This window comes from Venustampulla echinocandica, assembly GCF_003357145.1.
Source record: "Venustampulla echinocandica strain BP 5553 chromosome Unknown scaffold_0, whole genome shotgun sequence".
NCBI classification, from domain to species: Eukaryota; Fungi; Ascomycota; class Leotiomycetes; order Helotiales; family Pleuroascaceae; genus Venustampulla; species Venustampulla echinocandica.
The window spans coordinates 414,244-437,279 of NW_022474205.1; the positions used below are offsets into that span (position 1 = coordinate 414,244).

The 23,036-nt window shown below is 48.2% G+C and overlaps 8 protein-coding genes across 8 annotated transcripts; 5 read left to right on the forward strand and 3 right to left on the reverse strand.

Moving 5' to 3' along the window:
- Nucleotides 1–1,146: 1,146 nt before the first annotated feature.
- Nucleotides 1,147–1,584, forward strand: BP5553_00119 (uncharacterized protein; the record flags this gene model as incomplete). Its single annotated transcript, XM_032008742.1, has 1 exon — nt 1,147–1,584. The coding sequence occupies one exon, from the start codon at nt 1,147–1,149 to the stop codon at nt 1,582–1,584; it is 438 nt and encodes a 145-aa protein (XP_031872796.1).
- Nucleotides 1,585–2,042: 458 nt separating this feature from the next.
- On the reverse strand, nt 2,043–3,059 carry BP5553_00120 (Glyoxalase resistance protein dioxygenase; the record flags this gene model as incomplete). The annotated part of the gene is made up of 2 exons (XM_032008743.1): nt 2,043–2,074; nt 2,132–3,059. The coding sequence occupies 2 exons, from the start codon at nt 3,057–3,059 to the stop codon at nt 2,043–2,045; spliced, it is 960 nt and encodes a 319-aa protein (XP_031872797.1).
- Nucleotides 3,060–4,350: 1,291 nt separating this feature from the next.
- On the forward strand, nt 4,351–6,428 carry BP5553_00121 (uncharacterized protein; the record flags this gene model as incomplete). The annotated part of the gene is made up of 5 exons (XM_032008744.1): nt 4,351–4,486; nt 4,578–4,804; nt 4,876–5,309; nt 5,360–5,539; nt 5,591–6,428. 5 exons carry the CDS (start codon nt 4,351–4,353, stop codon nt 6,426–6,428), a joined length of 1,815 nt encoding a protein of 604 aa, XP_031872798.1.
- Nucleotides 6,429–9,266: 2,838 nt separating this feature from the next.
- Nucleotides 9,267–10,590, reverse strand: BP5553_00122 (uncharacterized protein; the record flags this gene model as incomplete). The annotated part of the gene is made up of 4 exons (XM_032008745.1): nt 9,267–9,747; nt 9,805–10,181; nt 10,236–10,303; nt 10,350–10,590. The coding sequence occupies 4 exons, from the start codon at nt 10,588–10,590 to the stop codon at nt 9,267–9,269; spliced, it is 1,167 nt and encodes a 388-aa protein (XP_031872799.1).
- Nucleotides 10,591–14,105: 3,515 nt separating this feature from the next.
- Nucleotides 14,106–15,911, forward strand: BP5553_00123 (Uncharacterized protein; the record flags this gene model as incomplete). The annotated part of the gene is made up of 5 exons (XM_032008746.1): nt 14,106–14,408; nt 14,461–15,012; nt 15,065–15,242; nt 15,295–15,568; nt 15,617–15,911. 5 exons carry the CDS (start codon nt 14,106–14,108, stop codon nt 15,909–15,911), a joined length of 1,602 nt encoding a protein of 533 aa, XP_031872800.1.
- Nucleotides 15,912–17,407: 1,496 nt separating this feature from the next.
- BP5553_00124 (Uncharacterized protein) lies at nt 17,408–18,328 on the forward strand (the record flags this gene model as incomplete). The annotated part of the gene is made up of 2 exons (XM_032008747.1): nt 17,408–17,581; nt 17,642–18,328. 2 exons carry the CDS (start codon nt 17,408–17,410, stop codon nt 18,326–18,328), a joined length of 861 nt encoding a protein of 286 aa, XP_031872801.1.
- Nucleotides 18,329–19,356: 1,028 nt separating this feature from the next.
- On the reverse strand, nt 19,357–20,783 carry BP5553_00125 (Neutral protease 2; the record flags this gene model as incomplete). Its single annotated transcript, XM_032008748.1, has 3 exons — nt 19,357–19,376; nt 19,432–20,256; nt 20,546–20,783. 3 exons carry the CDS (start codon nt 20,781–20,783, stop codon nt 19,357–19,359), a joined length of 1,083 nt encoding a protein of 360 aa, XP_031872802.1.
- A 1,357-nt stretch (nt 20,784–22,140) lies between these two features.
- On the forward strand, nt 22,141–22,758 carry BP5553_00126 (uncharacterized protein; the record flags this gene model as incomplete). Its single annotated transcript, XM_032008749.1, has 1 exon — nt 22,141–22,758. The coding sequence occupies one exon, from the start codon at nt 22,141–22,143 to the stop codon at nt 22,756–22,758; it is 618 nt and encodes a 205-aa protein (XP_031872803.1).
- Nucleotides 22,759–23,036: the final 278 nt, after the last annotated feature.

The window sequence follows — 23,036 nt, forward strand, 5'->3', positions numbered from 1 at the left end:
AGGGGGGATTGGGCGGAGGGCACCGAGGAAAAGGGGGAATGTCAACAGTAAATAAAACTCCGCGACTCCAGCAATGGTAGGTATATCAGCATCAACACAGCTTTCAACGCCGCCCAGCAATTGCGATCGTGGGCCCACGTCCCCCGGCTTATATACCAAAGTGCAACTTTGCCAGAGACCCTGAGTCACCGACAAGCAAGAAACCAAAACCCAAAAGGCACCACCCAGCCAAGCCTTTGCAACCGCAAACCGCAACACTTACTGTCTCTCGCCCCTTCATCCTGCGCAGTCACGACATCATCGTGCCCAGCATCCGGGCCCCCGCCAAGATCCCAAGACCCAACCACGGCCGTCCAGTGACTAAAAGCCTCAACATCTACACGTCCTGTGACAATGCAAGCGCTGGATATTATATAATAGTTCGCCACGCCTTTTGCCTCGACCGCGTCTGTTTCCAAGGACCACGCCTGCAGTTACGTAACCGGGCGCAAGCATCATGGTGAGCAGTGCAGTGCGTACGATGGATTATTGCGAATGAGAGGAAAAAATGTTGGGTCGCGAGACTCGAGTTGCCCTTTGCGTGAAAGCGACCCTTTCTACCGAGTATTTTTAGATAGACCCGGGCCCCCAGTGCAATCGGTCGGTGGGAATCAGTGGAAATCAGTGGATATCGGGAATTGGGAATTGGGTAATAGCGGAACCACGTGAATAAGGAAAGCCGATATGTAGCAATTTGCTGTCGATCAACAATAATTGAACACAGCACGCACAGCACAGCACACCACAGCACACAATCCATTGATTTGATTGCATGGTACTGTAACTCGCTGTATGGCCATGTCGATGCCATGGGCCCGGCGGATTTCCCGCAATATCGATAATCGACATATCGTCGATTTCGCTTGCAGCAGAAGTTCCTAACGCTCCTAACGGTTAGGGAAATCCGGGGTTGGGGCTTGGGAGCTTGGAAATGTTACGGCTCGATGCATCTCGCCCTTTGGCTTTGTGATCTTTCGAAGGCAGGGAATAAATAGAGTGGCGACGGTGGGCCCGCGAGTCAGCTAGTAGGTACGAGTAGCTACAGTAGTAGGGGAGCCCTTTTTCCAGAAAGGTTTGATTTGGGGTTTTCAGGTACGATTTATCGTCATGGCTGTGCAAGCGATGACGAAGCGGTTTTTTTTTCTTCGGGACCCAGATGGCCAGATGCCCATAAGGCCAGATGCCAATTATTGCCAATTGCCAGACGATGATGATGATGCCACCAGATCGTGGAAGAGCGTAGCTGCCACGGCGGGAGGTGCCGTCGTGTCAAGACGTCAACAAGGTAAAGAATGCAACAATACTGCGGGTGGTCCTGTCAATTCTGACACTTGTGTCCCTCGTGTCAACTCGTGTCAACTCGTGTCACCTCGCCCTGCGGCGGTGACAGGACCCGCACGTGGCCTCTACATCGGCCATTGCACATCGCAAATGCCACAGGGACTTCACGAGTTGACGTCCATTCCAGACAACCGACACCAATGCTTCACCCCTAGATGGCCTAGGCCGACACTTCGCAGCGCAACCACGCGGGGTACGATTTAGGGCAGCTGAGCGGGGTCCGTGAAGGGTCTCGAGACACAGAGTTTCAAAGTCGCAAGAGTCCCGAGGGACACTAAGCCGAAGCTCAGAGCTAAGCCGAGGACCTTCGATCGAGACAAGACATGTACAGTACAGCAGAGTAGTGGCAGCTGCAAAGGGGTTCGCATGGTTTTGTTTTGTTTGGTTTACTAGGGATGAAGATCCCATTTGCCCGTTGCAAGGTCATGTTATTTTCCCAAAAGATGTTTAGTTCATATTCATGCTCGTCCCAAACGATATTCGGTTATATTCATGTTCATGTTCACGCTCACGTTCACGCCTTAAAAGTATTGCTCGGGTATATCACAACAAGTGTCTTCAAAGTGGACTATGCATTCATCAACGACAAGCTCGTCAAGGTATCATAATTGTTCAAGCACTACATACAGTACATATACCCAATCCTCCGAAATTACTTACTACTACTGCAAGAAAGTCGGCGGCACATCAGGTCCTATATTAGGTCAGCATCAAATTCAACCCACGCCAGAGGATATCAGAGTCAACATACCCCATACATGCAGATTCCCAGGTCCCGCAGCACCTCTATGTCCAGGCGTATCCTCGTTGACCAGATCGCCATCAACATAGTGCTCCAGGATGAACCGGCTCGGGTCAAACCAGTAATCAAAGATCTGGCTACCCATTACGTGTCTGCCAACGCCCCAGCAGTTCTCGTACTTCTGGTCCCGCAACCAGTTATGACCCAGCATCTGGATGTCGAAATCAAAGACCTCGAAACTCGAATGGTGCACATGGAACTTCGGCCCCTCGAAGAAGAAGAACGTGTGGTGGTCCACCCACTCCTGTCCGCGGTCCAGGTGCAGGAACGTAGTGATGTCCTCGTCCGTCTTGGGGTCGTATACCAAGTCACTAGACTTTAGGTTGAAATTGGTGGTAAAGAACTGATATGCCTTCTTGAAATCCGTGACGCACAGCCCAAAGTGTCCCAACTTGTGAACCGGCGCGGGTCCCTTCTCGAACCGCTGTGTCTCGCCAACAGGCCGGTATTTGCTTGTGGGGAAGTTGTAGTTCAGCTCGGGGAACGTCTGGGCGATCTCGACGGGTGTTTGGCCGTAGACCAGGTGGAATGGGCAGTTGTCCACAGGCTCGTAGAACGTGACACGCTTTCCCCCGCCCGGGGCATCTGAATCGTGAATTGGTGTTGCGCCTGGCAGCGACGTTGCCAGTTCCAGGTCCTCCATCGAGTCCACTACGAACGCCGCCCCGCCAAATACATTATCGGTACCCTTGGAGGCACAGTACACGAATGGCTCGGGGCCATATCCGCGAAAGTATATCTTGTCGTCGGAGCGCTGGGTGACGCTGAAGCCGAAATCGAGGAGGAACTTCTCGGCCACCTCGAGGTTCTTGTGGGTGTAGAAGACATGAGCGATGCGCTTCAGGCTGATCTTCTGCGTTGAAGCCGAAGGCGACATGGTGCCGGTATGTGCTAACTAATCAAGGCTTCTTGGGTGTTCTTTTATAGAAGACCACGAGCCTTCAAAGACGTTCAGCGGCTCTGCTAACTCAGTGCGGGTATGTGATGCCGTGGCAAGGAGATGTGGACAAGCCGGTAACAAGAGGCAGAGAAGGGAAAAGGGACGGGACGAGGTATAAGGCGGATATATAGAGGCATATTGGGAATAGACAACTCCCGTGAGGCCGGACCCGGGGAGATATAAAGGGGACGGAGGTCGATGTGGGGAGGAGGGAGTGGTGCAGTGTGTAGGGACGTAGGGAGGATTTCTGGGTGGTGGTGGTACATCGTACGTGGTACCGTGGCGACGATAGCTGGACGTCCGGCAATGGCTGGAGTACGGGGATTAGAGCTGCACTTGCGCTCCCACCAGACGGAGTGATTCGCTGGAATCGTAGAATGATAGAATAATAGAACGACCGACTCAGAGGATACTCGTCATCGCAATGGCAACTGGCAGTGCCAAATGGCCGAAGTCTGGGCTTGTTTGTGTTTGTATTTTCTCTTGACCCCGAAGATGCCCCGCATGGAGATTGGAATTCGACCGTCCCACAAGGCACGACGACAACAAATATATCGATAATAATGGCAAAACAACGACAATAATCTACAGCCAGATCCACAGCCATGCTACGACCCAAGAGAATGTTATCGTAGTCTGCAGAGGTAGTACTATCTAGGTATATTGTGATATACCACTATACTATTCTATTATTTTACTGTATTTGCAGCTCATCCTACAATCATCACAACGAGCTTCCCCACCATCGTCACCGATTCCTCCACCATCAACGCCCCCACAGCCACCGGTGGGGCTGAAACTATATTCGCCCTTCACTTCCCCTTCACCACCCACGGATGATCTTCGTACCAAGGCACCAAGGTACTTCCGCACGGGGTTCTTATTTACTACTTGACCCCTTTTCCTGCCAGAACTCCTATTCGCCTTGTGTTGTTGCTGTACTGCAGTTGCCGAGGAGGAGGCTGTAGTAAATAATTCCGTCCTGTCAGCAATTGATCATCTTGAATAATCGGCCAAGATCATCGCGTCCGCGCACCATCTCGCCCTCGGCCCTGCCCCTCCTTCCCCGCGTCGTAGTAGTTCGTCTGTGTACTACGTAGAGTTTAAAGACTTGCCTTGGACCTCAAAATGTATTTGCGCCTGGTCCAATGCAGGTACAAAGAGAGAGCCAAGGCGCCGGTTGTTGATTTTCGCGCTCGAAAGCAAAGATACTGCACATATCGACACAATGGGTGAAGAAGCTCCTCGAGCCCCAGGCGCAGACGCCGGTGCCAGTCCGTACGGCGATGTCACCGAAACCGATCTCTTGATCGTTGGCGCTGGCCCAGCTGGAGCTGGGTTGGCCTGCTTCCTGACGCAGCATGGTGAGTGACCACTTATTCAATACAAGATGCAGTCGCGCAGAAGCAAAAGTCGAAATGCCCAAGGCGAATTGAATGCTGATAGCCAGGCCAGGCTTGAAAGGAATTATGGTGGCTGCCACCCCGAGCACGGCAGATACCCCCAGGGCACATATCACCAACATGGCCGCCCTCGAATGTCTCCGTGACATCGGATTAGAGGACGAGTGCTTGAAGCTTGCAGTAGACGGTGGCTGCATGCAACACACGAGATGGTGTCGAAGTATGGCGGGAGAGGAGTACGCGCGGGTCTATTCTTGGGGAAACGACCCAACAAGAGCGGTGCGTCCTGGTTCAAATTCAAACTCACCCTTTTTGGAGTTCATCAAGCTGAATTAAATTTCGCCCATCAGGGGGATTATGATGCTGCTAGTCCTTGCAGTCACGTTGACATCCCACAAACCGTCCTCGAACCCATCCTCGTCCAGCATGCAATGCAAAATGGCTTTCATTGCCGTTTCGATACCACTTTTCTCTCTTTTGAACGCGAGCCCCAGGGCACCATCGTCAGCACCGTTAAGGATAATTTGACGAAGAGTGTATATCGTATCCGATCCAAGTACCTCTTCGGATGTGACGGTGCTAGAAGTCAAGTCATCCGCCAACTAGGGATTCCGTTGATCAAGAAACCGGGTCAGGGCCTAGCAACAAATGTGCTGGTCAAGGTGGATCTTCAACATGTGGTCGAGAATCGGATGGGAAATCTACATTGGGTACTAAAACCGGACGAAGCCTCCCCCGACTTTGCATGGTCCGCCCTCGTCAGAATGGTGAAGCCTTGGAATGAGTAATTATTAACCTCGAGACTAGTATACGGGGTTTTGCTGACTTTCATAGATGGATGTTTATCATCTTTCCTGCTCCTGGTGCTGGTGTCGACTTCGCTCCATCTGAGGATGATTATCTGAAGGTCATTAAATCCCTTGTCGGTGACGACTCCATCCCCGTTAAGATCCTAGGAGTTTCAAAATGGTTTATAAATGAGATTGTGGCTGAATATTACTCGGATGGCAACATGTAAGATATCGTCTCTTAAGTTATACCATTCTTCTTAACTAACATCTCCAGCTTCTGCCTTGGCGACGCCGTTCATCGACATCCGCCAATGAATGGTCTTGGTTCCAACACTTGTATCCAAGATGCCTATAACTTAGCATGGAAGATCGCATACGTTTTAAACGGGAAAGCTAGTCCCGAGCTTCTCAATTCATATAGCCCTGAGCGCCAACCTGTAGGAATGTCAATCATATCACGTGCCAATCAAGGCCTTCGAGATCATCAGCCCATTCTAGAAGCCTTCGGCATGACGGATCCATCACTTGAAGTGCGGAAGAGTAATTATGCCCAGCTCTCCGAAGCCACACCGGACGGTGTTGCTAGAAGAAAGAGACTTCAAGAGGCGCTAAGTCATACCCGCCATGAATTCCACGGTCTTGGAGTAGAAATGAATCAACGATACGAATCAAAGGCGATTTACCTGAGCGACGAAGGGCCACGACCACCCTTGCCAGAGGATCCTGTTCTAACACATGCGATAACCACGTACCCAGGAAGTAGGCTACCCCACGCCTGGCTGAATACCCGACTCCCCGGAAAACAGTTCTCAACGATAGATCTTGCTGGCCATGGCGTGTTCTCGCTATTCACTGGCATCGGTGGAGGCCAGTGGAAGACAGCTACAGAAAGGGTTTCAAAGGCGCTAGGAGTGGAGATCCGAGCCTATTCCATCGGATGGCTCCAGGATTACGAGGATGTCTACTCTGACTGGTCACGGAGGAGAGAGGTTGACGAAGATGGCTGTGTCTTGGCTCGGCCTGATAGATTTGTTGCATGGCGCTCTCATGGCATGATCGAGGCCCCGGAGGACAAGTTGCTTCACGTTATGATTAGTATTCTAGGAAGGTAGACCTATTTTCAGCTGACAATTCCAGTTAGAGCTGGGAGTTTTGGGAGGTTGTATTTATATGGGGGTTGATATCAAAGCAAATCCCTTAATACAGTTGCTAGAACGGGGTTACCCTGTTTATTTTATCGACGAAGTGTTTTACCTGTTCCAGCGTTCCTAGTCGTCGGCTGCTTTGTCCTGCTCAACCAACCCTCCTATTATAACGATCAGTGCCTTCCCAAGAGCCGCTATTCAATAGAAATCGGTATATAAAATTATATTCATTCCTAATTCATCAACCATCCCTTTAGCTATCGCTTTCATATCTCATATTCCATTATTAGATAACTTCTCATTCTATCATCCTTCTCTGAAACCCCCCAAATCCAACAACTCCTCTACTTTAAATCCAAGTTGGATCTCCCTACTATCGCCATCTTCGTTTCCAGAGCGAACGATGACTTACTCAATATATATTTCTAGAAAGAGATCACTAGGTAGCCCACATATATCCCCGCCACTTTGGTAAGATATTGAGTCGCTTACTTTGAAATAGACATTTCCAACTTCTCTGTACAATTACTTTGAGACTTCTATAACACTCTGCATAATCGTCGCTACCACTATATAAATTAGGATGGGAAAGATTATCTCATGCTGTCGTCTTATTAGTAAAATGAAAAATATTCTAAAGGTGAATGAATTAAGCGTCATAAAAGAATTTCGTCGTAAGGGAGGTGCTGGGGTTATAACGTGGCTGTTTTATTTGCGTTCCTACGTATGTTACTAGGCTTTCCTTTAGTTAGGACTTGACTACTTCTATTGATTGATAATTATATAGGAAATGAGTATATTTTATCTCGATTTCGCATCCGGGGTGACATCGAGTATAAACAAAGTTAGCCTCTTCTCTCGCGATACTTATAGGTTGCGTATAAATGCTACCTACCATAAAAGAGCAGGCGTGCTCTACTAGCCCCTATTATACACATGTTATATTAAACGTGCTCAGTAAAATTAAACAAATTTATATCTATCGCCGCAACTTCTAGCAGAATTAGGATTTGTAGAGAAGACTAACTTGAACTTGCCCTAAAAGAGATTCCACTAGTATAATTGATCCCCGTAGACTCACTTTCAAAGCTACTTCGGTTTTTGGAGATAAATTATATACTCTCCTAACTTGATCCATTCGTAGCAACACGTTAGTTACCAAATAAGACTGTCAAATAAAGGGGATTTTAGGGGACGGGATATAAGATGACCTCAAAGGGAGGATATTAATATACTTTTTGGGGAGCAGGAAGGACCCTCTGTAAGGCAAGGAGCAAATAGGGTATACCACAACCAACAAAGTACGTAACCAAAGGAGAAGTAGGATATAGGGCCAAATAGTCCTGGCATGACTCCCGTCATAGGGTCGATGTGTAGTCAGATCGTCTTGGAGAACACCATCCCATGGTATGGTGAAGTCTCTGTACAGGTGAATATTCAGGCTCACCCAGGTGGTGGCATTCAGAGGGAGACTCACTGGCCTCAAAAGCGGTAATCAAGACAAGGCAAAAGTATTCGAATTTTTGAAAGCTTTTAGGAGCCTAAGTCCCGAGCCTATTGCATGATGTGTATGTGTTGTCATGCTTTCTAAAAATGTGAGAATGGACTAGGAGCTTTAAAACCCAGCTGGTCCCACTTATCGACATGCATACCGACAGGTCTAATTAACCAACTACAAAGAGTTGAATGAAAATAAAGCTATTTGAAGGTGGTTGGGGTTGCCCCGCCACAATACGTAAGGGAAAATTTAATAACTGGGAGTGGTAGTGTAATTTAAATTTTATATAATTATTTAATCTATTCACACGAAGGGTCTCCTTTTTAAACTTGCTAGTAATAACTTCTAGATGCCATTTGGTATAGAAAGGTTTTTTCTAGTATGGAGATCTTTTACTCCTGTAGGTATAGTACTCGAACCAATTTCCCGCCGTACCCCTGCATTGCTTCAGTGTGAGTCCAAAGTTGTTTAGGCTTATCCCGTGATACTTCCCCAGAGCTCTTCGCCATTTTAACATTAAAGTATGACAGAAACGTTGCGATAGATAATAATTAAGGACAGTCCTACTTCTTAATTATTTGGCACTCCTAGGATCTGATGTTACATACCATATTATTGACTGTGCCGTGGGGGGAGGATTTGGATTATAGGTAGGCGTATACCGCATTTGTTCCCTCGACGAAAACGAAATCCACTTTCAAGTGTACGCCGTATAAGAAGATTGGTTTACTCTCCTAGCTTCGAAATTGAACCAAGTCAAATATTATCTCAAACCCAAGCTAGGCAACAATCCATGGGATGATACATATCGGGTCCAAACTCAACGGCGCACATCCCCCGAACACTTGGAACGCGGCGGTGAGGGCTAATCGGTACAGTAACGCGATTTGAGTGAATTTCACCATTATAGTTTCGGCCCGTTAGTGAATATCCGCGCAAGTTTTCAGATCGCCCTGTTGCTGGCATGTTCAATCAGTCCCCAATCAACCGGAAACACCGCATTTTGCCAGACGAGCGAAAGTGGACGGAGTGCAACCCCTGACATATACTAGCATATTTAGATTAATGCAGAGCGGACACCGAAACCGCGATGGAAGAGTTTCAGTCACATGATGGTCTGGAAACTGGATGTGTTGTGGTATTCGGATGCTTTTGTCTATTAAACAGAAAACAATGCCACATAGACCCAGTCTATATGGCGAGATATGTAACAAGAAATTATGTCTTTAGAGACAACCGGTATAGTACATAAAACAACAATCTAATGACGCCGTGACACATACATTCATAAGTGACCCTTAACTCATTTAATGCCTGAAGGACTGTATCCTGTTGACAAACTCCTTTTCGTGTTCTGGCCTAGCTGGATCCGTTGTGATTGTCACATCCTTTTTGACCAATATTGTCCTGTCACCCAACTCAATATCCCGTATGCTGTTTGGTTGCGTGTTCCCAGCACTGCCATCATCGCTAATACGCTCAAATCCATCGGCATCGAGATGATCGCGCTTGGAGGAAGTAAATTTCCGACTCTTGCCGCTGACGTTTGGACCGGAAAGCGATCCATTGGTGGGAAAGCTGCTGTTGCTCTTGCTCTTGTTGGTGCTGCCAGTTGATAGACGGAAGAAAGACTCGAAAAGAGGCTTGAGGAGAGGAAGGTTGCCACCGATGACCGCGAATCCCATTTCCATAAAGGTCCAACCGGATGCATAGACTTGGCTGTAGGTGCCATCAAGCGGAGTGAAGTTAACGAGGGCGGCAATGCGGATAGCGCTGCTAACACAAGACCTGGATAGGTGTAAGCAGGGCTGTGAGAGGAATGGGGGGTATGGTCGGTAGACTTACAGAGTGCCAAGTAAGAAGATACCGATCAAAGCAATTCTACGTCGCATATTTACTTGAAGGCCCCAAATGATGGGAAGAGGCAAGGCCAGAATAAAGACATCGCCAAGTAGAGAGAAAGCGCCATTGGCCGTGCCGCTGATGACTTGGTTCCTGCAAGTCCCTCCCTTTATTGTCTTGTCATAATAGTATGCAATAGGAGAGCAAACTGTTAGATTAACTACCCATGACACGACTGCCCAGATAATGGTGTATGCAACATTAGCCCAAACAAAATATCCGAACCTCTTCGAGGGAAAGAGACGCATGTAGAAGGCTAGAATTGAAAGTTTGATGCAGAGAAGAGCCGGCTGGTTGGCTCGTTGAAGTGCGAATGTAATCTACAACTGTTAGTTGAGAAGTTTCCTATAACATTTAACTTGTTGAATTCTCACATGGAGGAAGCGCTGCCTTTGATCGGCAGGAACGTTGCAAACATGATGGCCGAGGCCATTCGCCATAACTAAAGTCATAAGCCATTGGACTCTAGAAGGGGAAAGTTATCTTACGAAGATACTCGCAAATGGCAGGCTCAAAAGTAATGAGCAGCCCCAGGCCCATCAAGAAGTCATCCCATTTTAGCGGTTGGTATGACTTCTTTCTAGCCCAAATACGAGCACCATAAGAAACAACTGCTAGAACAAGTACCAAAGTTGTGGTGATCCAGGCGAACATTCGTCGATTCGCAACGTCTTCTGGAATATCGGGCTGGCATGGTGGTAGCGCCCGGGCGAAATGAGTGAAATCCATGACCACTTGTGATGAAGGGGAGCAAGAGAGGGAAAGATTTGCAGTCAGAAATACTCCGTAACGTCCAGCATTCCCATGAAGGAGCGGGTGACGTGCGGCAACTAGCTGTATATAAGGATCTAATCGCAATGTCTCGGATTATTCTCCCTTGAAAGCGTTGGAAGTTTAGACAGATGGTCGGAGCTGCTTCCGCGAGCTGCAAGATCTTGGCAATCCCAGTCTTTCAGGATATCATAGGGTTAGGTATCAGTGGTGCAAAGTACTGTACCATACGGCCAGTTTCCATATACGTTGGTCCCAGGGCCCATGTACTGTAACGTTCGAAGTGCGGATCCCAGGACCTCAATACCTGCTTGAATCTCCTGGATACGTCGCCGCCCCCGGGCAGGGGAGAAGCAGAAGAAAGCTTTTGCGAGCGGAAAATACCCTGGTCATAATTGAAAACTGGCGTGGGTGCCGCAGGTGTTCCAACTGGACAGGCTGGATAATGGGATATTACCTTCTTTAATAGGCCAGTAGGGTAGGGTTTTAATAGCGGAAATATTGAACTCGTTTGTTTAGTCTCAGGTAAACACAACTGTATTGAACTCAATGAACTCAATGCTTATTCTCAGATAAACATAACACTATTGAACTGACTGACTCTCATCCATCTAGGACATAAAACCAGGTGATCACCGCTGCTGTGAGTTGCTAGTAGCATTACGACTGAGCAACGATATGGAATTCCGTGCTCGAACTATGGATCCTACTCGGTACTGTTTAGGGCATACTCTGGCGAATATCGGTAGCATAACGATTCATTACCAGAACTCTTTAACGAGCTGCAGGTACCTGGGTGCCGGCACCGCCGTCCACCAACCAGACCGAGTTGCGGTGAATCACGCCCCGAACTTGCGTCTGATACTTTGGGGGTAAGGGGATATCAGGCAACCCAACTACTGGTATTGAGGGATATCCTTCCACTAGCGGAAATGCATAGTTTATGTGGGGGTTTGCCTGAATATTCTCGAGTACTACCTACGTAGTACGAAGTACGTTCCCTGGAAATACTTCATGGAAATACCTCGAGGCTAGTACCCTGGAAAGGCCGTATCAACAGCTTACTGGCAACGGGCCATTCGCCAGCTCAGCCACCGGGGAAAGAAGCAAGTTGCTTCCGCGAGAGTTCGTCGTGGGCTCGAGAAGCTTTCACGTGAAAGTCCCTTGAAAGAATCAAAACAATATGTACGAAAAAGAAAAGGGGATTGATCCTAGCTAGATCGGTTAGAACTAATGTGTAGATTCTAGAATTTCTAGAGTGTAGAATTCCCATTAACTTGCAAAATTAGCGGACTAAGGGTTCTGTCGGCACTGCCGCCGCAGGCAGTAGCGTTCAAGCCTTTCAAGCCTTGACAACAGGGCTTGAAGATCTAGCGTAGGCTAATGGCGCAATTGTGGACTCATAGCACCAACAACACATCTCTCGCAGTGCTGCACGTCTTTCAGTGCTAAACTCACTTCCTACGTAGGCAATGATTGTCATTCCGCCTCAATATTTCGCACATCCTTCGCACAGTGTATCGAAAGCTCGGGGACAGGACCCATCGGATGCAAATCAGGGTCGTAGCTCATCACAGTAGGAGACACCGCCACTGGCATATAGTGTGGCCAATGAATAGACACGCATGACTGGGGGACAAGGGGGCAAAAACTACGTTGTACGTATTGAGGAGTCGGTCTGCCAGGCCCGTATCTACGTACAAAGTGACCACTCCCACAGCACGGTCAAGTTCCACTTGGATGTGTAATTTATTACTGGAGAAACGCTTTGCGCAAAGTGGGATGGGTTTAAGCATTGCCCTCTGGGGTCCCCAGACCAAGGCCAAATTGGCCCAGCGCGCCACGGACAACGCCACGGATGAGCCAAGTCCACAAGAGCTTAGGGCTCCGAAGGGCCAAGCCGCGGCATTATAGACGATGCTCCGGTCGAGGGCTTGTTTGCACTTCGTACTCCGTTTGTGTTGCCTCTTCTTTGAGAATAGGCATGATCAGGGGTCCCAAAAGACCTACGGAGTTCTCAACCCGGCTGGCGATGCCCAATACATACCGTGCGGAAGTCTAGAACACATTAAGAAAAAGAAAAATGAAGATATTCTTAGCCGCTACTTCGTACTGAGTACGTACTTTGTACTACGTACGTACGAAGTACTGTAGCTCACAAACCCAAGCGCTAATCAACATTAACGCCAACACCAGCGCCAGCACTTGCGGCCCGAAACCGAGAGTCGGAGATTCAAAGCCTGCGACGATCCCTTGGAATGCCCTAAAGCCCTTCTGCCTCTTGGCCACCATCCGTCCCCTGCGTCTCGAAGTTGCTGCTGGCCGGTTCGCAACCATCCTCCTGCCTGCAACTTGCTGGTCGCTGGGGATAGAGTCGCTTCTGGTACGCGAGGTGCCGGCTATCGGCAGTTCCAGTCCTATTACTGTACGGACTCGTTCCGCCGTGAACTTACATGGAGATGTGGGACAGTTCGTTGAAATCCCTACGCGTACTGTCCCTCCAAGTGGTTGGATTGTGCATACGTAGTACGTACTCCGTACATGCGTGTATGTACAGTACCATGCCTCTGGCCCTCTGTGTGTAAGCAGTACTGGGTACTTCGTACGGAGTACATACGGCGTGCACTAATCAGTTCTCCATTGGCACTATGGATGTGCCGGTAGGCTGCGGTTGAAGGAGCTTAAAACTGGTCTCCTGTTGCTCCGTATACTCGGGATTGTGCTTTACACCTGTTTGCGCGGTTAGCGACTGTTATTATGAGAGCCAAGGCCAAGTGGCGCACATAGTATAGTTGAATACCTACCTACGTACAGATATCTTGCTCTGTGAAACCGCCCAAGGGGTAGAGTCACATTGTAGGCTGGGTATTTGTAAAAGTCTGACCATGCTGAGTAGACGTGGTCGACTCGTCTGGTCTGTCGACCACCTTCTACTTAGAAATGGAGTGTGTTCCGGTATTTTGCCTCGAAGCCTCCTTATCAATTGCCGGCTACGGCTTCTAGAGCATAATTTAGAAGGGTTTCCGACTTCCTGGCTAGGGAGGCCGCGCAAATCTGAAATTGTCTCAGGACTTGTGCCTTGTTGCTTACCGGGGGTGGGTGTTTTCAACCAGGATGTAAACAATGGTCTTTTCCACTTCTAGAGTCCTATTAGCTAGTAATGCAACGCTTGTAGGGGATTTATATTGAATCCACACATTGACTTCACGCCACCACACTTCCGTACGGGGTCTTCTGGATTCGCGAGGTGTTAATCTTGGTGCATTGTCTCCAAACCACGTTTTTTTGACTTATAATCCTCCAGTCATCCCAACCCTCTCCCTTGCAGCGCGTCCATCTTTCACATCTGTGACCCAGCGTTCAGAATCTCACCTGCAGTATCGCGGCGCTTTGTCACACAAGAAGGTAGTTGCGGGACGATCCTTCTTGAAAACACCACGAGAGTTTTTGAACTTCAATATAATCTTGTCACCATGTCGGAAAACAACAAAGAATCACAGCTTGAAATCAAGCCCACCACGCCCTCCTCCTCAGATCATGGCCCCACCAGCCCAGAGCTGGAGAAGGAGGCCGTTCAGGATGGGATCGTCCTAATTCCGAAACCGCTAGATGATCCTCGAGATCCATTGAATTGGCCATTTCGGAAGAAGTGTGTTATTCTTGCCACTTTGTCCATTGCGCTCTTTGCGGGTTATGCTGCTCCATTCTGTGGGCAATTGAACTTGATTCAGCAATCCAAACTCTACCACAAGACTGTCGTTGAAATCACCTATTTTGTAAGTATCATGTCGCACTGCGATTTTCTCCAATCTAACAGGAGCTTTACAGAACTCGGCTGCCTCTGCTGGTCTGGCAGCGGGAGGATGGTTCTTTTCACCTCTTGCGCATAAGTTCGGTCGTAGTGCTGTGGTATTCTACGCACTCCTTGGATGTCTGGCCGCCCAAATATGGGCTCCTCTGATGACTGGAAAGGGTGATTACTGGTCTTACTGGGCGTCTAGACTTGTGGCCGGATTCTTTGGTATGGTGTGCAGTGTCTTGGGTCCCCGATACCTCGTAGACATGTTCTTTCTTCACCAAAGAGGCAGAGTTTTCACCATCTTCCATTTGGCTCTGAATTTTGGCGCTTCCGCAGGCCCTACATTTTCAGGCTTCATCGCCCGCAACAATTACTGGACTATCGAGTATTGGTGGTCGGTGGCACTGTTGGGCGTTGCCGCCATTTGCGTTTTGCTCTTCTTGGAGGAGACTACCTTTGATCGCACCCCAGGGGCCGTCAACATGTCACCTCCCAAGAACTATCTTGCCAATCGCATCCAAACCTTCTTCCCATTCCTCCCAGGTAACACGGTTGTGAAGGCTACCACTCTGAAGGAAACTGTAGGTTACGTCGCTGCGGACTTATGGGAACTCAAACTAACAGCATATCTAGATCAGAGTCGCCATCCTTCCTTTCAAGATCGCAATCTCTCCTGTCGTCTTGCTCATTGCTGGCTTTGATGCTATCAGTTTTGGCTTTTACGTTGCCTTAAACGCCTTGACTCCCGTCTGGCTTCAAAAGCCCAAAATTGCCGGTGGGTACGGATTCGACGTTACGGATAATGCAGCTTGTAAGTGGGAACTTTCTCCATACATATCATCCACTCCCTAACGTGCTGATAGTCACATTTGTCCACTGGTTTGGATTTTTGTTCGGTTTGGTTTATGGACAACTGGTTAGTGACAGGCTTCCGCTGTGGCTCGCATCTCGGAAGGGTGGAGCCTGGAAGCCTGAATACCGTCTCCACGCCCTTTGGTTCACCAATCTTTTCCTCATGCCTATAGGCTTAGGACTTGTCGGTGCTTCATTGCAATATAATCTGCATTTCATGGTCTTTGCCCTCGGTCACTTCTTCGTGACAATCGGGTCCATGGTTAGCATTCCGGTAACCGTCAAGTAAGTGTTTCCCCAGCCCTCCAAAAGTATATTCTAACAACCACCTAGTTACATCGCCGAATGTTTCCGATCCCATACTATCGAAGCCACCATTCCAGTGAACTCTATGCGTCTCTTCCTCGGTCTCTCGATCAACTTTTACGCTACCGAATGGGTTGCCAAAGTCAACATCGGGTGGTTCTATGGCATGATGGCATTTTTCACCGTCTTCGCCTTCTTTTTCCTCATGATCTTGATGTTCTGGGGCCACAAGATCCGCCAATGGACACCATTTGGTCTGGGGTCGGATGAAGAAGGACAGCATGTCGTGGAGGGCAAAAGCGTCAACCATCATGCTGTTTAAGGTGGCTAGCTGCCGTAGTGGTCGGTCGCCAATCGTAACTGTATGTTTTGCACATAGATATATTACCCAGGTTCCAGTTTTATTGTCAAAATTATAATCTAACTTAATTATGTTCTCTTCTATTCTGGTGACGCTCTGTTTCGGTATACAGAGCATGCCATAATGGGGTGAAAATGGTACATCACACACTATTAAAAGTCCCATGCTTTGAATGACACCACTTTGAGCACTCATACGCAACCAACCCAAATCAACCCTTCCAGCTCAAAAAGCACTTTTCTTCCCCCACGACACCCTTCAGTTTCCGCGCGTGTTGGCTTGTCCCGAGGGTTTGGAAATCCCGTCTGCGACGCAGTCAGACTGCCATCCTCGCTGACATTACCCGACCCGGGGAAAGCGGCGGCGGATGTCTTGGTCCTGTTCCCATCTGATTGGTAGCACTATGGCCAGCAGTTGCGGAACTCCCGTTTTAAGGCTCGACGCCCGCCGGCACAGGCCCCTGGATCCACCAGGGATAAGCTTCGCCGGCAACCTTGTTCAGAGGATTGCTATCCTAGACTTGTGGCCCCACTAAGATTGCTTAAGCCTCCCACCCGGATGCCCCACGGGCTACTTCGTACTTCGCACATACAGTACATGTCTTTTAAAAAAAGTAAGTACAGTCTAGTCGGGAAAATGCCCCCCTCCCCCCCCCTTCTTGTGAGGGAATCTCTATACAAATTCTATAAAATGGCTCTCGAGGAGGAAAGGTGCGTGTATTTAGGGCCTAAAATCCGTACTATGAATCTCGAATACCTAGTTACAGCGCCTGTTTTACAGCGTGCAAACCTAGGGTTACTATTGTTATGGACCCGCTTAAAAGGGGGGGGGGGGGCCGTTTTCCCGTCCAGAGACTGTACTTCGTATATGGCGTTGTGCTCCGTAATCGCGGCAACTCATTCGATTCAGAGTGTCACCAATAAACATGGGTTTCTGTGCCTTTCAGGCCTTTCACCTCGAATTTCAACAGCATCGTATTGTAGGGAGTAGGGGTCCGGATGGCTTCACGCCACATCAACGGGGGCTTGCCCAAACTGTCTCATCTAGCTCCACTGCTCGTGCGAGGAGTGTTTCTGCAGCGTTGCAATGGAAGCGTTCTATTTGAAATACGAACTATCTTGGCATACAAAAGAATGGAAACCCCAAACCCGTTGTCCTAGGGAACGGCAAATCGGCAAGCAAATCGATAAATGATAACACCATTGTAACGGTTTTGTAAATGAATTATTGACTCGACTTGCAGCTAATGATACGTTTCTCGGCCGCTAAGGAGTTAAGGTATTTGTTAACATCTTATTATGGGCTAGATGTCTAGGACCTGCACCAAAGCTTCATACGCTTAGCTTCTTATACACGGTATACCCCGCCCCCACATTCCTATCTTCCTTCTACAAAATCCAGAGCATCTTTCTTGAGAGCTCCAACTTTTCATCAATCTACTCCATCCATTATCCAGTATGGCTTCCACCACTGCCGACTCAGAAACCCCCGTCTTCCACATCGGTACCCGCGATAAGCGTGCGGGCTGGTACACTCCAACTCTGGAAAATGTCACACCGGCGCAACGAGATCTATTAGAAAAATATAGCCACCTCTCCTCCGATCGAGTGATACCGCACATTCTAGAAGTCGTAAGAAAATCCTTCGTCCTCATAATCCGGGAACAAATTTGACAAAATACATGTATACAGCGTGATCGAGCATGGGAAATCCACCCGTATCCATGTATCGGCGAGCTGCGCTTCATCGACCTAAGCATGATGAACACGCCTTCTTATCCTCAAGTTCTCCAGCGGCTAAAAGATGGTGCCTCCCTTCTAGACCTCGGTTGTTGCTTTGCACAGGACTTGCGAAAGCTGGTTCATGACGGGGCACCTGCGACGAATCTCTGGGGTGCAGAACTAGAGCAGGAGTTCATTAACTTGGGATATGAGCTCTTCTTGGACAAGGAGACATTCGGAGGGCATTTTATGCAGGCAGATGTGTTTGATATGGAAGGACCATTGAAGCAGTTGGACGGAAAGCTGGATATGGTTCAGGTTGGTCTCTTTCTGCATTTGTTCTCTTGGGAGGGGCAAGTGACCGCCTGCAAACGGATCGTTGGCTTGATGAAGCCCAAAACTGGCACGCTTATTATTGGGCAGCAAATTGGTGTGTTGGAAGCTAAAGAGGTCACTGTCGCGGGTGGAAAGAGGGTGATGTTTAAGCACAACGTGGAAAGTTTCGAGAAGATGTGGAAGGAGGTGGGCGAGAAGACTGGAACAGAATGGCAAGTTAGGGCATCTATGGATGGTGGTTTGGGAATTACCGAGAAGGGCCGAGCATGGGATGATCCAACCACGAGACGACTCAGCTTCGAGGTGGAAAGAATAAAATGAATCTCATGGCTTCATAATATATAGCTATTTGTAAGATTAGCTCACTAATCGATACATGTATTTTTTCTTTATGAAACAGTCAGTTGAATAACAGCCATTAGTACAGAATGAGAAGTAATACTTTCTTATAAAGCTTTTTATACTTTATATAGCTTTTGTTTAATACTTTTAGTTTTTATAGTACTAGTACTTCTATATTTCCAAATTAGTCAATCGTAAGAGATAGATTATCTGCTCTCTAACTAAATCAATACTTTAGTTAATTATTATAAGATAATTAAATAACAGCATAGTACTTCAATGACAACTAGTCCTTAACTTAACAGTAGAAAACTACCTGGCAATGTGGTAATATACTTCTACAAAATTTAACGTACAAGTTATATAAATTCACCGGCTTGAAAGTTGTCTAGATATTCACTATAAGATGGTATAGCACTTTACTCTCACTGTAGGTGGACTGCAACTACCTGGCGCACGGCCGGCACGACGCTGTTTGCCGGAACAGTAAATTGTTTCTTGGTTAAGAAAAGTTTCAGGAAATGATGCTGCCCAAGCTTTTATAGGGGGGCGAACGGGTCCGGTGACCGGTTCTCACTTGAGATGAAGCGGGCTCTGCATAACTTGGGTTTGGTAACAAGTAGCAACCATCGCCACAAAAGGGAAAATTCGGAAGTACTCGTTCGTAGGAACATTTGCTATTATTTTTCGCCGTCCCCTTATTGACAATGTGGCACTAGTATCTACAACAAGGTACTTAGTGCTTAGCCCCTTATCCAGCACCTTGAGAACCATCCACTGCGAGGATGGCGAACAAGCTGTAACAACCCGGCGAATTTCCAAACTGTAAGATATGTTCAAAACTGCGGGTCTAAGACCACGCAATATGTCGAATTACATTTGGTTGGCCCATGAGAGTATAGGAAATATGTATAAGAGTCATAAACTGGCCGTCACATTTTTCCAAAAACGCATGTCATTCAATTATAGAAATTATGCCATGTTTTATAGTCGCTTGATACAGCGATTTAGCAACCAAGATTGATGGCTAAGCTGTCGTTAGTGTTTGCTTCTAAAATTTAATTTTAAGGGATGGGACTAACCATTGGCGTAGAGAGCGTAAGAATCGGCATTCAAAACAGACTTAGCGGTTGTAAGCGCAATACTAGCGCTATATCCATACGCATAGTCGTCGGTCCCTGGGCTAAAAGCTCCTGGGGCATGGGTCATCTCGTGGAGTGTTGTGGTAGTCTGGTCCTGGTCGTGGCAGGTGTTGGTAATCAATGAGAGAGCGCTGTAGTAGATGGGGCAATTCACGATCTCGTTGGTGGATGGGATGGTGTACGCCAGGACGTTGGGCTCACAGTAGCCGTATGTGTCGGCACAGTAGTATTTCGTTGACCCAGAAGTGAGCGAGCCACATTGGGATGCAACGGCATTCAGACGTGCAGCGACAGTTGAGCGAGTTGAAGATGAGGTCGTCTTGAAGTACTCGCTGAACTTGCTGGCGGATCCAGAAGAAGCTGCCTGTGCTGCGGCTTTAGCCATCGAGGCACATTTTGTGAGTGCATTGGTGGTAGACGACTTTTGAGCAGAAGTACATCCGGACTGGAGGACGGTGCGTTCAGTGAGGGACCTGGTGGGAATGGCCTTCTTGATTTGAGCAACGGCAGCTCCATCGACATTCATTGTAAGGTCATTGGATTTGAAATACACAGCCGAGCCGGAGAGCTCGGTGGAGTTGCCGAGGGCAAATGGCATTGCACCTTCCGCGCTGAAAGTGTAGACACCGGTTCCTAGGTCATGGACCGCGGCTGGGCTGACGGTGGTTGTGAAGGTAGCTCCTGCTTCCAGATGCTGGAAGTACTGTTCATGAAGTGACGAGTATTTGATAGTGCGGAAGATACCGATGAATTTTACAGGTTCATCTGGTCTAGGTTAATATGTGATACGTTGAGACTGTAATTGAATTGGGACAGAATATATCAAAATGTCCCATGTTGAATGAGTACTAAAGCTTGGAAATATCCAGTTGACTTGGGTTCATTAACAAACTGAGAGTTTGCGGAGTCGCCAACTTGGCTATAATTCCTTGCTAAAAATATGGATACCGTGGGGGTTTCCAAAGATGGTATATCAATTACCAACAAGGACTAACAATGAAAGATAACTCTGCTACTCCGAAGGCATCAAACGGATGAAAAGGAGGTATCATACTGGCTTCATCGACCACACCGAGCTTCTGTACCGGAGCACTATCCAAGAATGTGCCAAGGGTCAACAGATTCAAACTTTCAGCGCCAACATTTTTGATCGTGGCAACGACATCAGCAGCAGAGCCCTCACCAGGAGCGAGAGTCACCTCTAAGCCGGCATCCCTCCTTTCGTTTTGGATAGTTGCAGCATGGGCAAATGCAACTGTGCAAGCTGTGGCAATAGATGAAGTGAAACGCATCTTGACTGCTGAAGGGGAATGGGCAAAGAGGAGTATGACTCTGATGATAAGCTCCTGTGGGTGGTAGAGAAAGGGGTGGTTGATCAGTGCCTGAGAGCACTGCCCTACTTATATAGTTTCGGTCAACAATAACTCCATGGATGCCTCAAGAGACGTGGCACGCTGAGCCGGTCACCTCCGTGATTTCTTCGTGTGAGGCTTATCTCTCAAGTGGTTACCGCAACCATCGAACGGGAAGGTGATACCAAGTAAGAAGGACGAAGTTGATGGCACGGGGTGCTCCAGAAACAGTTTTCTATCTAATTGATGCAGTTTCGGATGGTCAAGCCGGATCAAGTAAATCATATAGCGGGACTACCGTGGAGGAATAATTAAATTAACCATTTCAACCTAGAAAGCAGCCCAAGATGCTGCGGACCACTCGGTCTTGTGACCCGCGTACGATCTCCCACGCTCGCAAGCAGAGTTAATCTCGAGAAGGGAGGCCGGAGACTCTTGAAACGCCGTGAGCTGTAGCGAGAATAGAGTTTATAGCCACTGAGAGTGGCATATAGAGATCGAATAACCTAATGCGAGATGTCGCCAAGAAGGGTATTCTGGTCGAAAGGGGCAGGTAACCAAGACGGCAGTATAGTGGAAGCGGACTTTAGCGCGCCGCATTTACCTTTCCGTCCTATCGGCATCTGGTGTTGCGTTTCGCGGCGGTACCACTTTTCGCATTGCCAGACTCCAGATCGCAAGTGCCGCCAAGAGAGGCGCATGGTGAATTGATTTGCGGAATGCTTTGCATTTACCATGTCCAGGGGATAAGTATAAAATCGTTGATCGACAAGATCTGCCTTTCGCATAAATGCTAGGTCCTTATCTCGCATGTAGATTGCACCGTGGATTGCATGATTGGCCATGGCAAGGCTCCAGCTTCTTGTTGGAGATGTTTGAGCCGTCTTGGCTACTTGCCCTGAGTTGGCTGGTGATCTGGCTACGAGTAGCTTGCTAGAATAATAATCGCGACAAGCAGGGTAGCAACAGATCCGAGGGTGTTGTGCTCCGTAGGTCGCGCAACGCTCCTGGCGAAAACCTTCGTTCGGGAAGTATCACCTGCCTGGCCTGGTTCGTGAATCGGAAACCCAATCGAATTCGCATCCTCTTATGGAAAGATCATCGTGGGGTCTATCACACAACAGCGCAAATAAACCGATCCGGCTCTGCGGGGTTTTCGTGGGGTGCTTGCAGCTCGATATAGGCTAGAACTGTCTGGTATTTGCTCGTGGTAAGTCGGCCGAGGTCTTTCAACATTCCATGAAGCTGGGCTGTTCAGACTCCTTCCATTCCCACTCTCCGCGACCCGTACATCGATATGTCACTGACTTCTCGACTTCTGGTGCTCACAGCTGGAGCAATTCTGTTTCTCGCAGGCACTTATTTCCGATATCCGAGGATCCTTGACGAACTGGTCCAAATGGCGGATTCTTCTGCCATCTCATCAGTACCCATCGAGGTGACTTTATCATCAGACACCACCGCATCTTCCAACTTGGGCAAGGCGACCATCCGTGTCACTCTCACCAATACTTCCCCCCACTCGATATCCGTCCTTCAGTGGCTGTCGCCGCTTGATACTCGCGCGGTAGCAATAGGAGCATTCGCATTCACCTCCACCAGAACCAACTCCCTCGCCCCATGTCTGAATCTGAAATTGAACCGGAAGCTTCCAGAGTCAGGGTCTTTCCCCGCCGATGCCAACGAAATTATCAGGATCCCACCAAAGGGCACCGTTGAAAAGGAAGTCGAAGCTAAAGAGCCGGACGTGGCATTAACGAAAGGCGAACGATATCGCGTGGTAGCGCAAGGGCAGTGGATGAGAGTGTGGATCCATAGCGGGGAAATAGATCAACCCGAGAAGTTGAGTTTGGAGGACGGCATTAGCGGGGAGTATAAAAGCAACGAGCTAGAGATCGAAATCGAAGGGTCTTGAGCTATAGGAGCTATGGAAATTAACTATTAAGTTGTACTTCCTAGTGTTTTGGCGTTGATGTTGATGTTGAATGGGGACATATTGGGGTTTGCAAGCCCAGTGCAAAGGAGTAGCCCAGGCAGGCGCTTCTCATAATGCGTAGCACATAATAAAACAGAACGAATGAAACTCGCACATGGAGCACGTCGTACGTAGTAGTTGGTACGATGATGTACGAAGTATTTGTACTAATAAATAGTACCTGTGAGTACGAAATACGAAGCAGAAGTAGAATGTAG